This window comes from Phallusia mammillata, chromosome 3 (assembly GCF_965637545.1).
Source record: "Phallusia mammillata chromosome 3, kaPhaMamm4.hap1.1, whole genome shotgun sequence".
NCBI lineage: Eukaryota > Metazoa > Chordata > Ascidiacea > Phlebobranchia > Ascidiidae > Phallusia > Phallusia mammillata.
In genome coordinates, this window is record NC_137254.1 from 11,420,890 (window position 1) to 11,435,324 (window position 14,435).

At 39.9% G+C, this 14,435-nt stretch overlaps 4 protein-coding genes across 4 annotated transcripts; 1 reads left to right on the top strand and 3 right to left on the bottom strand.

Moving 5' to 3' along the window:
* Positions 1-327: 327 nt before the first annotated feature.
* On the bottom strand, positions 328-2,364 carry LOC145219480 (protein FAM200A-like). Its single transcript, XM_080086844.1, has one exon. It carries the CDS (start codon positions 2,362-2,364, stop codon positions 328-330), a length of 2,037 nt encoding a protein of 678 aa, XP_079942970.1.
* Positions 2,365-2,499: 135 nt separating this feature from the next.
* Positions 2,500-4,547, bottom strand: LOC145219481 (uncharacterized). The gene is made up of 3 exons (XM_080086846.1): positions 3,983-4,547; positions 2,743-3,912; positions 2,500-2,552 (listed from the first exon to the last, which is right to left on the bottom strand). Exons 1-3 carry the CDS (start codon positions 4,545-4,547, stop codon positions 2,500-2,502), a joined length of 1,788 nt encoding a protein of 595 aa, XP_079942972.1.
* A 699-nt stretch (positions 4,548-5,246) lies between these two features.
* Positions 5,247-6,179, top strand: LOC145219482 (zinc finger BED domain-containing protein 5-like). Its single transcript, XM_080086847.1, has one exon. The coding sequence runs from the start codon at positions 5,247-5,249 to the stop codon at positions 6,177-6,179; it is 933 nt and encodes a 310-aa protein (XP_079942973.1).
* Positions 6,180-12,069: 5,890 nt separating this feature from the next.
* Positions 12,070-13,921, bottom strand: LOC145219483 (uncharacterized). The gene is made up of 2 exons (XM_080086848.1): positions 12,796-13,921; positions 12,070-12,441 (listed from the first exon to the last, which is right to left on the bottom strand). The coding sequence occupies exons 1-2, from the start codon at positions 13,807-13,809 to the stop codon at positions 12,070-12,072; spliced, it is 1,386 nt and encodes a 461-aa protein (XP_079942974.1). The 5' UTR covers positions 13,810-13,921.
* Between the last annotated feature and the right edge of the window lie 514 nt (positions 13,922-14,435).

The following is a 14,435-nucleotide window of genomic DNA, read 5'->3' on the forward strand; positions in this document are numbered from 1 at the left end:
TCTTAATTAACGCATTGAAATGAAATCGTATTTATTTTTGTCAGTTTTAAGGGGAGCGTTTATAAATAACGAACACGTAAAAGGGGCGGTAAAAGAAAAGAGTTTGAGAAACACTGATCTAGAGCAGTGCTTGTCAACCTTTTTTTGATTCGTACACCCTTCTGGCGTATATTTTAAAATCGTACACCCCTATCCTTGCAGTACAGTGAATCCGGAATAAGGAAAAGCACAATATAAAGGAAATATGTGTATTATACCCAAGGTTGTATGACGGAAATGAAATGACATAATAAACAACTTGTACTAACGCAACGTTGCATCATCAATTTAATGCGAACGTTGCTGTTGAACTTCGTCCGCCAGTTGTACAAAGCGAGGCAGTAACCTCGTTTCCAGTGCCCCTCTCATAAGCGTGTCAACATCCTTTATTGAATTTCTTTTCTTTGATTTAATTTCAACAAGAGCAGAAAATCCCTGCTCGCATAGGTATGTCGTGGGCATGCGGACAAGGATGGAAATCGCTTTTTGACTGAGATTTCGATATTCAGGAATGTTGAGCAGCGATACCCAAAAATCAGTATAGCTTTCACTTTGTTTAAACCCCGCCTTTTGCACCAAATCTAAACGCAGTGCAATAAGTTCACTGGTTAGTTCACAGTAGCCCAAGTCGAACTCTTCGTTTAGAAACGGCTGGACGATCCATAAAAGAGAATTAAGATTTAAATATTCCTCATCTGGAAAGTAAACTTCAAAATTTTGCTGTAACACATCGAGATGCTTATGTACCGTCGATTTTATATTGGATTCAATATTAGGGTTTTCGATTTCCCAGTTACTAGTCTTGATAAAATCGTGCAAGGATTCAAAATCTGAAAAATCGCATTTTACAACATTACTCTGCCACAACTTCAATTTAAATTTAAAAGCTTGCACCTTGCTGGCAACTTCAAAAATAGCACTCCCTTTTCCTTGCATCGACAAATTCAGCTGATTTGTGCTTTCAAATATGGCAGTTAAATAACACAATTTTGCAAGCCAGAAAGTATCTTCAAACTTAGTGGCCATTACGTGTCCTTCTTGAGCAAGAAAGACATACAATTCTTTTCGCAATTGAAACACTCGCTTCAAAACCTTTCCTCTGGATAACCAGCGCACCTCTGCATGATATAACAATCTCAATCCTTCTGCTTTCATGTCTTTGCATAGTTCTGAAAACATTCTGTGTTTCTTTGAATGAGATCGGACAAAATTTACAACTTTTATGACATCACTAAGAACAATATCCAGATCACCCCTTTGATTTTTTTCTTGGTTTAATTTCTTTACTACAAGCGCCTCTCGATGTATCATGCAATGATTAGAAACACAATCAGGAGACACTTTCTTTATTTTCTGAACAACTCCATTCGTAGAACCTTGCATGGCTGCTGCTCCATCGGTAGTAACTGACTTACACTTTGTCCAATCCAAATCATGTTCCTTAATAAATTGATTTAACTTATCAAAGATTGCTTGAGCTGTTGCTGAAACTCCAACTTTACAACAGCACAAATAGTGCTCTACAATGGTTTTGGCTTCCGAATCTGCAAATCTACAATACACAATCAACTGCGCTTCATCTGTAATATCTGTCGTTTCGTCGAGTTGTATCCCATAAGCAGGAGTCTTTCTTAGCTTGATAACAAGTTGTTTTAGCAAATCTTCAGAAATATCATCGCATCTACGTTTAGCTGTATTGTCTGATAAAGGAATTTCCCTCACTTTGGCAATAGCCTTTTTTCCTCCATGCAAAATGTCTGCAGCAATTTCAAGACAGGGAAGAACTACAGATTCCAACTCGGTGTATGGACGCTTTCTTTTCATTACAACATGAGCCATTTTTAGGGAAGCAAGCACTAAATCTTTATTTTCTTCTCTAACCTCGCTTTCAAAAGACGAAACTTGCAGCTGTTGACTACGCAGAGAGGCCTCAAAGAATGCCTTTGATTTATTTTGATGATTAGGATGCTGTGTTTTTAAATGCGTTCTAAGATGCACTGGGGCTAAGTTACTATTACCAAATATGGCAGGACAAAACATGCAGCATGCCGAAGGATAGGGGTTTAACAATTCTTCTGTTGTGCGAAAAAACCCATACATGGTGTAATCATCATTCCATTTACGTTTCTTAGCGCGCAAAGTCGTTCTCTTTTGTATAATTTTCTTTGCAACAGAACACTGCTGGTCCTTACTGCAGTTGGTACTTACAGAAATGGCTTCTACGTTTCCTTCGGCATCTGTTTCTCCAACATTCTCAGGGTTGCATGACTCAATACAACTTTCACTTTCTACGGAGGACTTACTGAAGAAATTTCGTATATCCATCATTCCTTAATTTACACAGCAAACAACTAAGGTGAAAACAATAACTTGCAATTCAGATTCTACTGGAAAACAACCATTACCAACGATTATTAGGACAATTTAATTATGACGTAACAAGTTGAACATTGTAACAAGTTACTGAAGAACTGCGTTGTATGCCGTGCATTGAAAAATCCAGTTAACCTGGTCTGAAAAAAAAAATGTAAATTTATTGCGACACTTGATCATAGGTATGTTGTATTATTGTATCTTGTACACCCCAGTACACCCCATCGAAGTGGTACACCCTTTAAAAATTCTGGTACACCCTGGGGTGTACGATACACCCGGTTGAAAAGCACTGATCTAGAGGGTCTTTTGGGTGCGACAGCATCTGACGTAGGGTGTTTGCTGGTTTGACCCCAACCGATACTCCGAAATCGGTCAACATACGACGGATTACATCTGTTAACCCTGGTATGTAGGGTAAGGTGACGAAGGCACGTTCTTTGTACTGGATCTCTTTCCGTGAAACCTTTTTGTGATCACGGAGAATCCAGTTCGGGTAGCAATTTAACCGCAGGGCCTCATTTACCCTGTGCAACTCCGCCTGAAGCAATGCTGGGTCTGTCGTCAAGCGTCTGGCCTGGTCTTTAAGTGCTTTGACAACAGCCCTTTTCTGGTACAAAGGATGATGGGATGTGAAGTGTAAATAGCGCGTGGTACTGGTCGGCTTGTGGTACACACGCGTGGAAAGCCTACCATCCGCCGCTTTCAAAATTTCCACATCTAGAAAAGGAAGCCGGTTCTTGCTTTCCAATTCCATAATGAACGCAATTCCTCGCTGCACATTGTTTAAATGTCGCAGAAACTCTGTTACCTGGTGTTTATGAATGATACAGAATGTATCATCTACATATCGTCGCCAAAATCGTGGTGGTTTGGCAAAAGTTTGCAAGGCACGTTCCTCCACAGACTCCATGACCATGTTGGCAACGGCCACTGACACAGGAGAGCCCATGGCCGTGCCATACATTTGTTTGTAAAAGGAACCTTTGAATCTTATGTAAGTTTGTTGCAAGCAAATCTCAAGACCCCTATGTATGTCTTCATGTGTCCATGTGGCCCTGTCTTTAAGGCTGTAATCATCGAGTAACCGTGACTTGGTTATTTCCAATGCTAGGTCGATTGGTACGTTGGTAAACAATGAAGTAACATCAAATGAAACCAACGTTTCGTCTTCACTCAATGATTGTTGCGCATTCAAAGCTTTTACAAACTCTGCAGAGTTTCTGACGGTAAATTCCGTGTTTCCGATCAGCGGCGCTAAAAGTCGAGCCAGATATTTGGCTAGGTTGTAAGGGGGGCTTCCGATGAACGACACGATTGGACGAAGAGGTACATTCTTCTTGTGGACTTTCGGCAATCCATATAACCTTGGAGCAGAACCATCTGTGCTGTGCAAGTGATGGAACATCGCATCTGAAATGCATTTTTTCTCCTTGTGCAAAACACCAACAAAGTTGTTAAGAACTTCGGGTCGGGTCACGTGGCAGTTTCTTGTACGTGCTTGAATCATGCAAAAGCTCGTGAATTTTGTCTTCATAAACCTTGCGGTCCAAAATAACGGTACTATTACCTTTGTCTGCTGGTAGAATGCTGGTAATGTCGTCATTGGCTTTTAGATCTGTGACTGCACGACGCTCGGATGTCGTAAGATTACAAGGATTGCCCCTGTGACTTTTAATGCAATTAACAAGCTTGCTTTGTATTAGATTTTTGACATGCAACGGCAAAGAATAAATACCCTTTTCAACACAGGCCAGCATACTTGCCTTTGGAACTGTTCTTGGTGCCACTGCAAAGTTGGTTCCTAGTTGCAGGACCTTTAGCTCCACTTCGTTCGGCTGATAGCTGTACAGATTAACGACCCAATTTTCCTTCTGAAGCGTTCCGGTTGCATTTATGGCTTCCTGGCGTTTTGGGACAATCGAACAGAGGTGACGTTCCGTGTTGATCGTAAGTTGACGTTGAAGGGCTTCGTTACCCGATTTAACATACAATTCAAAGCGACACATGTGATGGTATGAAAGAATTGCGGCTAATCTGAGCAAAAGTTCTTCTGAGAGCTCAGAGCATTCCCTTATCCGATGGTGAGAGAGGCCTATGCGCAGTCGAATGAAGGCCATTCCGCATTTCCACATTATCTTTTTACCCGCTGCCGAATTATGAGGAGATCTAAGCCGAAGCGACCGGTGCAACACATTGTCACTAAGGCATCTATGGTTGAACAATAAGTGCATCTTGTGTCTCAAAATGGTACGTCTTAAATCAACGTATTTCCGCAACTGCGAAAGGACGCTGGGTCCGTACAGACCTTTAAATTCATGAAATAAGCTATTGCTGCCTTGGTCTTTTAAATCCCGCCACTGATTGGTCTTTTAAATCCCGCCACTGATCTACAAATGGACAAACAGGTGAGCTAGGGCAGTGATTTTCAACCGGTGTTCCGCGGAACACTGGTGTTCCGTGAAGCATCGTCAGGTGTTCCGCGAGAAATTTATAGTTTGACTATAACAATGTCACAATCACTATTTCAACGCAATGGTCACAAACAGCTTTTCTTTTATGGCAGTATTTGTCCACCATCAGCAGTTTGAATGTTGCATTGTGATTTGCTTTATTTATGGTTGTGTAACAATAACAATGTAATACGTGCACCTGTTTGCTGCTTTTAGTTGCTACTGCTCAGTTGAGTGTGAGCTTAAAGTAATGAATATGTGAGTTTGCAGTACGGGAACTTATTATGACTTCAACAGTGCGAGAGATCGAAAAACAGTACGAATAAATATAATCAGCTATGTTTGTTTTAGTTTTAGAGTTTAAAGTTTGAACAGGCAATAATGGATAGATATTTAAAAAGGAAATGTGTAAATGAACAGACTAGTTGTAGTAACATAGAAAAGAAATCGAAATGTGTAATAAGACAATACAGCGAAGATTACATTTCGTTTGGATTTAGTTTTTCTGGTGATCCGACTGCCCCGATCCCATTATGTTTGATATGTGGGAAAGAACTATGCAACAGCGCCATGGCCCCAGCCAAGCTGAAGCGTCATTTCGAAACAAACCACCCATCATTTAAGAACAAGCAAAAAGATTATTTTGTTCGCCTTCGTAAAGACAGTGAAGAGCAAGCGAATTTTATGAAACGAGTAACAACAGTATCAGAAAAAGCACTGAAAGTGAGCTACCTTGTAGCTGAGCTCGTAGCTAAGTCAAAGCAACCACATACTGCGGCAGAGAAAATAATATTATCAGCTTGTAAGATAATTGTAAATGAGATGCTTGGTCCTGGGGCAGTTATAGAAGTAGATAAAATTCCTCTATCAGACAACACGATTGCCAGACGGATCGAAGACATGTCTCTGGACATCGAAAAAAATGTTTTGGAAAAGGTACGTAACAGCGGAAAATTTTCATTACAAGTTGATGAGTCGACTGACATTAGTGGACATGCTCAACTCTTGGCAAACGTTCGTTTTGTGGATGGAGATTCTATCAGAGAAAATATTTTGTTTTGCAAGAGACTGCCTGAAAACACAACCGGAGAAGAAATATTTCGTGTTACATCGGATTATTTTGAACAAGGAGGACTTGAATGGAAGAACTGTAAAAGTGTCTGCACAGATGGAGCAGCGGCCATGGTCGGACGTCACAAAGGTTTTGTCAGCAGAGTTAGAGAGACACCCAGCTGTGATACTTACACACTGCTTTTTGCACCGAGAAGCCTTGGTTGCAAAAACTTTACCAGCAGATTTAGCTTCTGTACTTAATACTGTGGTGAGAATGGTTAATTGTGTTAAAACAAGACCATTAAAAAGTCGCATATTCGCTGCTTTGTGCGAAGAAATGGGAGCAAAATACACAACTTTACTGCTGCACACCGAAGTCAGATGGCTGTCACGCGGTAAAGTCTTAGGTCGTGTTTACGAATTGAAACATGAGCTAAAGATATTTTTAACTGATGAAGGATTCGATGAGGCAAAGCTGCTGGCATGTGATGATTGGTGTGCAAAGTTAGCATACATGGCTGACATATTCCAGCATTTAAATGAACTGAACACACGGATGCAAGGCCGAAACGAAAATCTTCTGACAAGCACAGACAAAATAAATGGATTTCATTCAAAGGTGAAGCTTTGGCAGCAACATGTAAAAAATGCAGTCCTTGATATGTTCCCATTTACACAAAAATGTCAAAATAATGTGAACGCAGCTGCTCTATGCGAGACCATAGGAAACCATTTGAAAACTCTTGAGGATAAATTATCTTTTTATTTCCCTTCTGTTACCACCGAACGTTTTGACTGGGTCAGGGATCCGTATAGCTCAGCAACTAATTTTCTTATCCTTGTGAGATGAGTTTTGCAAGCATGACTGCTATAAAAGTTAAAAAACGAGAACGATTGAAAACTGTTGAGGAAGGGCTTCGCGTTTGTCTTTCTGCAATTCCCGCCCGAATACCAACTTTGTGCTCAGCCAAACAGGCTCAGATATCTCATTGAGAAAAACTAGAAGTAAAAAATTGTTGTCGTGTTGTTTATTTTGTTCCACCATTATTAAATTTCGTTCGGTGTTCCGCGAGATTATTTTAATGAATAAAGTGTTCCGTGGCTCAAAAAAGGTTGAAAAACACTGAGCTAGGGAATGAATGGCAATCAGGGGCCAGACGACCCTTTACTAAAACACTCTTGGACGTTTTTTTCTTTTAGTGGCAACAATAAGTTCGGACTGTTTCATTATTTTCAATGCTTTATTAATCTGTTCAATTACAAACCGGTACATGAAAAAGTACAATTTAATAATGGTGCAACAGAACTGTGGGAATGTGTTCCATGTAAACTTAACGCTATTTGTGCCGCGCAGGTATATGTATGCATCTGAGTTAGTGCGGTTTTATTAGGTACTCTATTGATTTGCCGGTCGTTTGTATCCCACTTGTCCGAGATTGTGGCGACTAATTTGATATAATTGGTAAAACCTTGATTTGTGGTCTCAAAGTTAAATTGGGCAAATTCGTAGCACGTAAAGTAATCACAGTCATTTTCAACTAGGTCAAGGTTGAATTCGCTAGCGCTTCCTACCGGGGTTTAAAATGCTTTCCATGTAGATGAATACGAGTTGTTAAACAATCTAATAACAACAGATATGCGTCCAGATCCAACGTATTGACCCACACCATCTTCAATATTACAACATATGCTTTACTCATTTTTTTCCCATTTTTAGTTCCAACTAAGTTTAAAAATTGTTCTTTTAAGGTTTTTGATGAATCATCGTTAACCTTCTACCTGACCAGATGTTTGGTAAAGCTTTCGTTTTATCAACAAGTCCTGCGAAGTTTAATTCAAACAGTTTTTCTTGCGAACCGGTAATAGGAACGTTAATTAATTCACAAGTAACGAAAATACATTCGAGACTACGACAGTCCTTTATCTAAGTAGGGTTTCTCAAGCGACGAACGTTTTGAACCAACAAAGAACGCCAACAATGACTTTGAATAGTAATTTTGCATCCAGACAAGAGGCCCTCGAATACGGGGGTTCGGTGCATCTTTGTCATTGATACACACTGTCACGCTCTGTCATTGATACAATAAATGACGGTTGCGACGCAATAATTCGTTTGTCTCGATGTAAATGGGCGTTTGTTACAACAATGGCATTAGTAGAACTAAGATGTAATTTAGCAAAGTTAAAGGTGCAATGGAAAGTAAGATACAACCAACGTAATGCAGAGAGGAAGCAAAGGTCAGGCTAGCATCGGTATGTCTTTAAAGAAAAAACAAAAATCATTCTTTCTTTGACTCAGCTCACACCAGCCCATGACCACTGACGGCGCCCATTGTTACGTAAAGGAATCCAACCAGTGGCCAAAAGTTCAGGAAAAGTGGTAAAAACAATTTACATGGGTCCAACATGATCCTGAGAAAGATGCCATGACATGTAACGTGTTTCGTGGGCTCTTGCAAATAACCGCGTTAGGTGTAATTATCCATCCCAGCGGAAAATGTAAGTATGTGGAATTATTAATAACTCATAGACAGTGGATTTCAGTAAGGTGTTTATTTTCATTGATCATGTCTATGATAGAGCTAATGACATCACCATTTTTGTAGGCACCAAAACAGGACACCCCAGCGGAAAATGTAAGTATGGTAAAAGCCTTTAAGTGTAAAGTTTTTTGAAACTGTTGCTGTGCTTTGCAGGAGAAAAAAAAATGAACAAGTGGTTTATGGTGCCTTTTTGAAAGTTTTAAAGTAAAGATAACAATGCACTGATGATCACGACAGTGATTGTTGAAGTGTCTGCATAATGTGTTCCATATACACAAGTTCTTTGGCAGTTATGTTTATGATGAAAAGATAACAATATTTAGGGTTTTATTTACTAATATGAGAAGTCATGTTATCTATCATGAGAATTCAAACCACACCTATGTCTCATTTGTGGTCGTTGGCATTTTTGATAACCCAGACGCCTCGCCAGTAGCCCTATGAAACTGGGGGTTTGTAGTACAACCACACCTGTCAAGCGTTCAAGCCGGGTTTTTAACTGCCTTGGGCTTTTTGGTAACCACACGTTTAAGTGTTCAAGACTGCAGGGTTTAAATCTGCAGACTTAAGGCTAATCACACCTGTTAAAGCAGGGGTGGGCAAACTACGGCCCGCGGGCCGCATGCGGCCCGGCAAAGGAGTTTGTGCGGCCCGCCAAATGTTCGCAAACTTTGAAGAGAAAGTGACCAAGCAACGCTGAATAGAATTATAAGCACAGGCGTAGAGTTTTAAAAATACCGGGGATGCGACTTGCCTAAACGCAGATACTTTTTACGTGCTTTAGCCGGTTGTTTCTGCCACGTTATTATGCAAATCGTCACTTGACACAATTTCTTTGTTCGATAAAGTAAAAGTGGTTTACGTTTTCAAATACAGCCCACTTTGCAATGTTGATGCCAAAACTTTGGTCACTTTGGATGAAGTTTAGGTCGTTGCAGTTCTTTGCAAACGAACATTAAACACGGCTATTAAAAGCGGCTCGCATTGTTTAATGTTATGCGCAAGGAATTTATTAACAAAAAAACGTGGTGTAGCCTATGTTGAAACAAATGCTTGTTTATTTTTTGAAACAATTACAATTGTAGCGTTTCAACCAATGTGTGTACAATCATTAAAGTGACAACAAACGTATTTGCACATAGCTGAAAATATACTATGTTAATATTTTGGGCTAAATCAGGGGTACACAACGTGCGGCCGTAAGGCGACATGCGGCCGCGGAGACAAGTTTGTGCGGTCGTGGCCATGTATGTTAAAATACATGTACTGGCGGCCGTGACGTAACTAAAACTATTTTGCCTAATATTTGGATTTTCAAACAGCTAAAAACAGCTTTCGTGAGACTGGAAAAAAAGATTACCAGCCTAGTGACCATATACGCCAGGCTTTTTATCCGCTTATTGTGTGCAAACAATGCGAAAGAACAGGCACCGCAATCGTCACAATCAGTTTATGACGTCATAAACAGTTACCTCCGTTCAGCTAAACTAATGCACCAAGTTAGAAATTATTAATCTGGGCATTTTAGGCGACTTAAAATGATATATATATGTGATATAAACCAAATTCTTTACACAAGTTATTTTGAAACAAAAAAACAAGTAAGCAATTGGCGTCCGTTGGTGAAATACTATGCGGCCCGATAAGATTAAAAACCTTTGAATGCGGCCCTTGCACTGAAAAGTTTGCCCACCCCTGTGTTAAAGTGTTCAAAACTTCTTGCTGTATCAGTAAAATACTATTGCAGTGAGTCAATCACACTCGGGCGTTCAAGCGAATAATGTGTTTCAGGAAAAATGCTTATTAGGTAATAACACTTCTAAAACATTTGTACTGATACTGATAAACTTTTCAAACAATGTAATGTAAACAAAAGTAATATTTTGTCTATTACATCCACAACTAGATATTGTAGCATTTAAGGGCAAATTAACGTATTGTCCACAATGGAACATTGTGAAATTGTGTAAAGACAGCTGGTGTGAAAACCTTGTTTGCATCTCACACACTTAACCCATTCCCCTTTCATAATGCTGGTATTGTCTAACATGGTGTCAGTTTGACATATTTTACACTGGTCTCTCTTCAGATTTCCTTGAAGGCAGTTACCAGAAATACAGTGGAACAAATTTTTTTGACATACAAATGTGAAAGCGGGCTGCGTAAGGTTTGTGCCTGCAGCAAGCCATTTTGCTTACATGCAAATGTAAACATCGCAACTAGAAGAATCGTTTTGTGGGGTTTGCATTGGAACTTCCACTGATTCTAGTTGAAAATGGATTTTTTCTGCCAGCAGGTAGTTAGCCAACTCCTTTACAGCTTGAATCTCTGTACTTGTCTTAATGCAAGGCATTTCAATAGGATCCAAGTGAATTAGTTTTTTGTTTTTAATATCAATTGTCAAAATAATCCAGTGACGCTGCGATGGGTTCCATGGAATAAAAATAAGCTTTTTGTCTGTAAAGGCCCGTTTACACCATGCGTATCGCGCTTGCTCAAACGTGGGTAAGTTTGACCTACGCGATCCTGGCAACCAGCAAAAAAAGGCTCCAGCAACCACGCAAGGGGTTCACTTTCAACCCCAATATCTCGCCAACCAAACAAAGCTGAACAGAAAAATTTTAACACAATACTTTTGTAAGCATTAACAAACCATCGATGGCACTCGTTTGAAAAAATATTAAAACCACGAATATTAATACGCTTATGAATATGACTGCTTAATGCTCTGAAATACGTTCCGAGGCATAAAAGCCAATGGCATATTCTGTTTCTGCAGAGCATGCCGTTTTCAAAAAGCCCCAACTGGTTATTCTAATCTGGGGGGCTCTGCTCCGAATATTAACTTGAAGTTCATAACTCGCGCATATTGCCGCCGTCGCCGCTCGCCAGCAATCAATGACGCGCGACAGATCAAAATGTCCAAAAAGGGTTCACTTTCCACCTCAATATCTCGCAAACCAAACAAAGCTGGACAGAAAAATTTTAACACAATACTTTTGTAAGCATTAACAAACCATCGATGGCACTCGTTTGAAAAAATATTAAAACCACGAATATTAATACGCTTATGAATATGACTGCTTAATGCTCTTAAATACGTTCCGAGGCATAAAAGCCAATGGCATATTCTGTTTCTGCAGAGCATGCCGTTTTCAAAAAGCCCCAACTGGTTATTCTAAGTTGGGGGGCTCTACCCCGAATATTAACTTGAAGTTCATAACTCGCGCATAATGCCGTCGTCCCCGCTCGCCAGCAATCAATGACGCGCTACAGATCAAAATGTCCAAAAAGGGTTCACTTTCCACCTCAATATCTCGCAAACCAAACAAAGCTGGACAGAAAAATTTTAACACAATACTCTTTGGTTGCGCTGTACATGTCCGTTGGTTTCCCTCGCGTAACGAGGTACTCGCGACTCTCGCCGGAGCCAGATCGATGATTACCTCCGGTTTTCCGAAGTACGACTGGCTCAACTCGTGAAGGCCGGACCATTTGAGAGTCATTACTATGTTTTATTTCTCTTTTTCTTTAACAAGAATTTGTGATAATATTTAATATGACTGATATTTAATATGAAATATTAACCTTTAAATAATCAATTTTACTTAAACGTTTTGAACACTGCATTTGTCACAGTACCAGACTACATTTTTGTCACAAACATTATTTGGAACTGTTACCTTTACACAGCCAGGGTGATACCATTCCTTGCATCTGTCGCATTCAGTATAAAGCTGCTTGTTGTCAGCTAACCTACACTTGCAGTAAACTGGAATCTCAAAGGAGTCCCTGATGCGCTTTGTAATTGTCCGACCAGAAATTATTTGGTTCGGAGAAACTTTTCTGTTTTCCAGCCACTTTCCAATCATCTCGCGTAAACTCGCCTCCTTAAACACCGCGTCTTCAGGTCGCATGCCGATGCAAAGCGCAGCAGCAAATGCTATCGCGAACGGACCGCAGTTTCCTGATCCTGCTCTCTGTCGAGACACATTGGGGAAAACACAATTAATATTTTTGTTTTTACAGGTAATAAGTTTTGAAATGGGGAGTTCTTCTTCTATCTTGTATTTTGTGTTACCACTGTCGTAAATCATAACAGTGAAGTCATTGTCTGAAAATACGTTGGACGCAGTAACCCAGTGATTGCCCTTGACATTTATAATTTGAACAAATTTTTGCTGAGGTGTGTATAGAGGAGACGTGTCCGTACAACCTGTAAACGCGAAACAACTTTGCAAGCCTCCAATATGAGGAAACTGCTCAGAAAGAATGTTCATTGCTGAGTCTATATGATTATCGCCAAGCCAAAATTTGTTCCTTTTTACATCCACCAAGTCATCTGACGTTAAAGAAAACTTTGTTTCCCACTTTGTTGCACAACAGCGCCGAGCTAAACCTGACTGCTCGTGCTCGCATAAACCTTTTGTTAATTGACGCTGATTTCTCTTCTTTGCATCGTCCTTTCGCTGAACTGTCGAGCCTAAGCAGTCCCGCAGAGACACTGCGGGAGATTGCATATACTTTCCCATGCTTTTGTCTGGAGCTGTGAGCCTACTTCGTTTTTGCCACTTTTCTTCAGCTTCCTTTGATGCTGTTTGTTTTCGCTTTCTCTTTTCACCTATCCTTATGCCATCTTTGTACTCGCGAATCAACCCACGATGACTGTCTGCATAAACTTGTGCAAACTCATGTAAGCCTTTAAATATTCTTTCTTGACACCTAGTCCTTTTTAGTTCCTGTTGACTTTTTTCCATAATGCCTTGCGTTCGATTGTCTTTGGTAAAATTCTGCTCAGTTCTTTTCTGCACTTCATTGTAAAAATCAGAATAACCTTTATAAACCTGAGTTTCACCGTGTCGACCAACATTACCAAGCATCAAACTTGACCACAAGGCGAGTTTGGGAAGTGTGTACTTGATAAACTTTTTCATTAATTCAGGACAATAAAATTCGTTATCCTGCCCACTGTTTAAAACACACAATTTTGCCTTTTCAATAACCTCACCAAAATAATCTGTAAACGGATTGCCCTCCACTGGGTCTGCCTCAAACTCAATGGTTTCTCTTTCTTCTGTTTCATTTTTACTGCCCTTTTGAATAGTTTCACGTTCAATTTTTTGTTTTAAATAATGCCAACTCTGTTCTGCTTGCTCTGTGTCTCGTGCTGTAAAAAGAATCGTCATATGATGCAAAATGTCTGCTACACTTTCCAATGTATCTGCACAAGTAAGTAAACCCATGATATACATGACTTCCTGTCTTCGCTTCTTAACTAAACTCGACAGCTTTTTCATATTTTTCATAGTATGACTGGTACATAAATGCAAAAACGGTTTGTTGATCATCGTTTTTGTTGCTTTTCCTGATACTACTGCAAAACAACGTTCTAAATATGTCTCCAGACTTTCCTCAAAAAAACCCGATAAAACTGAATGAATTAAAGCAATGCTTCCGTCGCAAATAAAAAGAAATGGTCTGGTGAGCCGCGCTCGGTAATGTTGTGGTCAGAGGACAATTTACGAATTTTTCACGATCGTACGCAGTTCGACGCAGCGTACATCGATGCAACGGGCGGTGTGATAATGGGCGTCTCCAAATCCAAGCCGTTTTATGCGTATGAAATTGTGGTGCGTCACCCTTTTAAGGGTAGGGCGCCGTTGGCGGTCGGAACCTACGTTTCCAATTCGCATAATGCTGCGTCAATTAAAAACTTTATCATGTCGTTTAAAAGCGACGAAAGTCTTGTTTGTGGTAAATCCCGCCCGCGCCTTTTTATTTGCGACGGAAGCATTGCTTTAATTCATTCAGTTTTATCGGGTTTTTTTGAGGAAAGTCTGGAGACATATTTAGAACGTTGTTTTGCAGTAGTATCAGGAAAAGCAACAAAAACGATGATCAACAAACCGTTTTTGCATTTATGTACCAGTCATACTATGAAAAATATGAAAAAGCTGTCGAGTTTAGTTAAGAA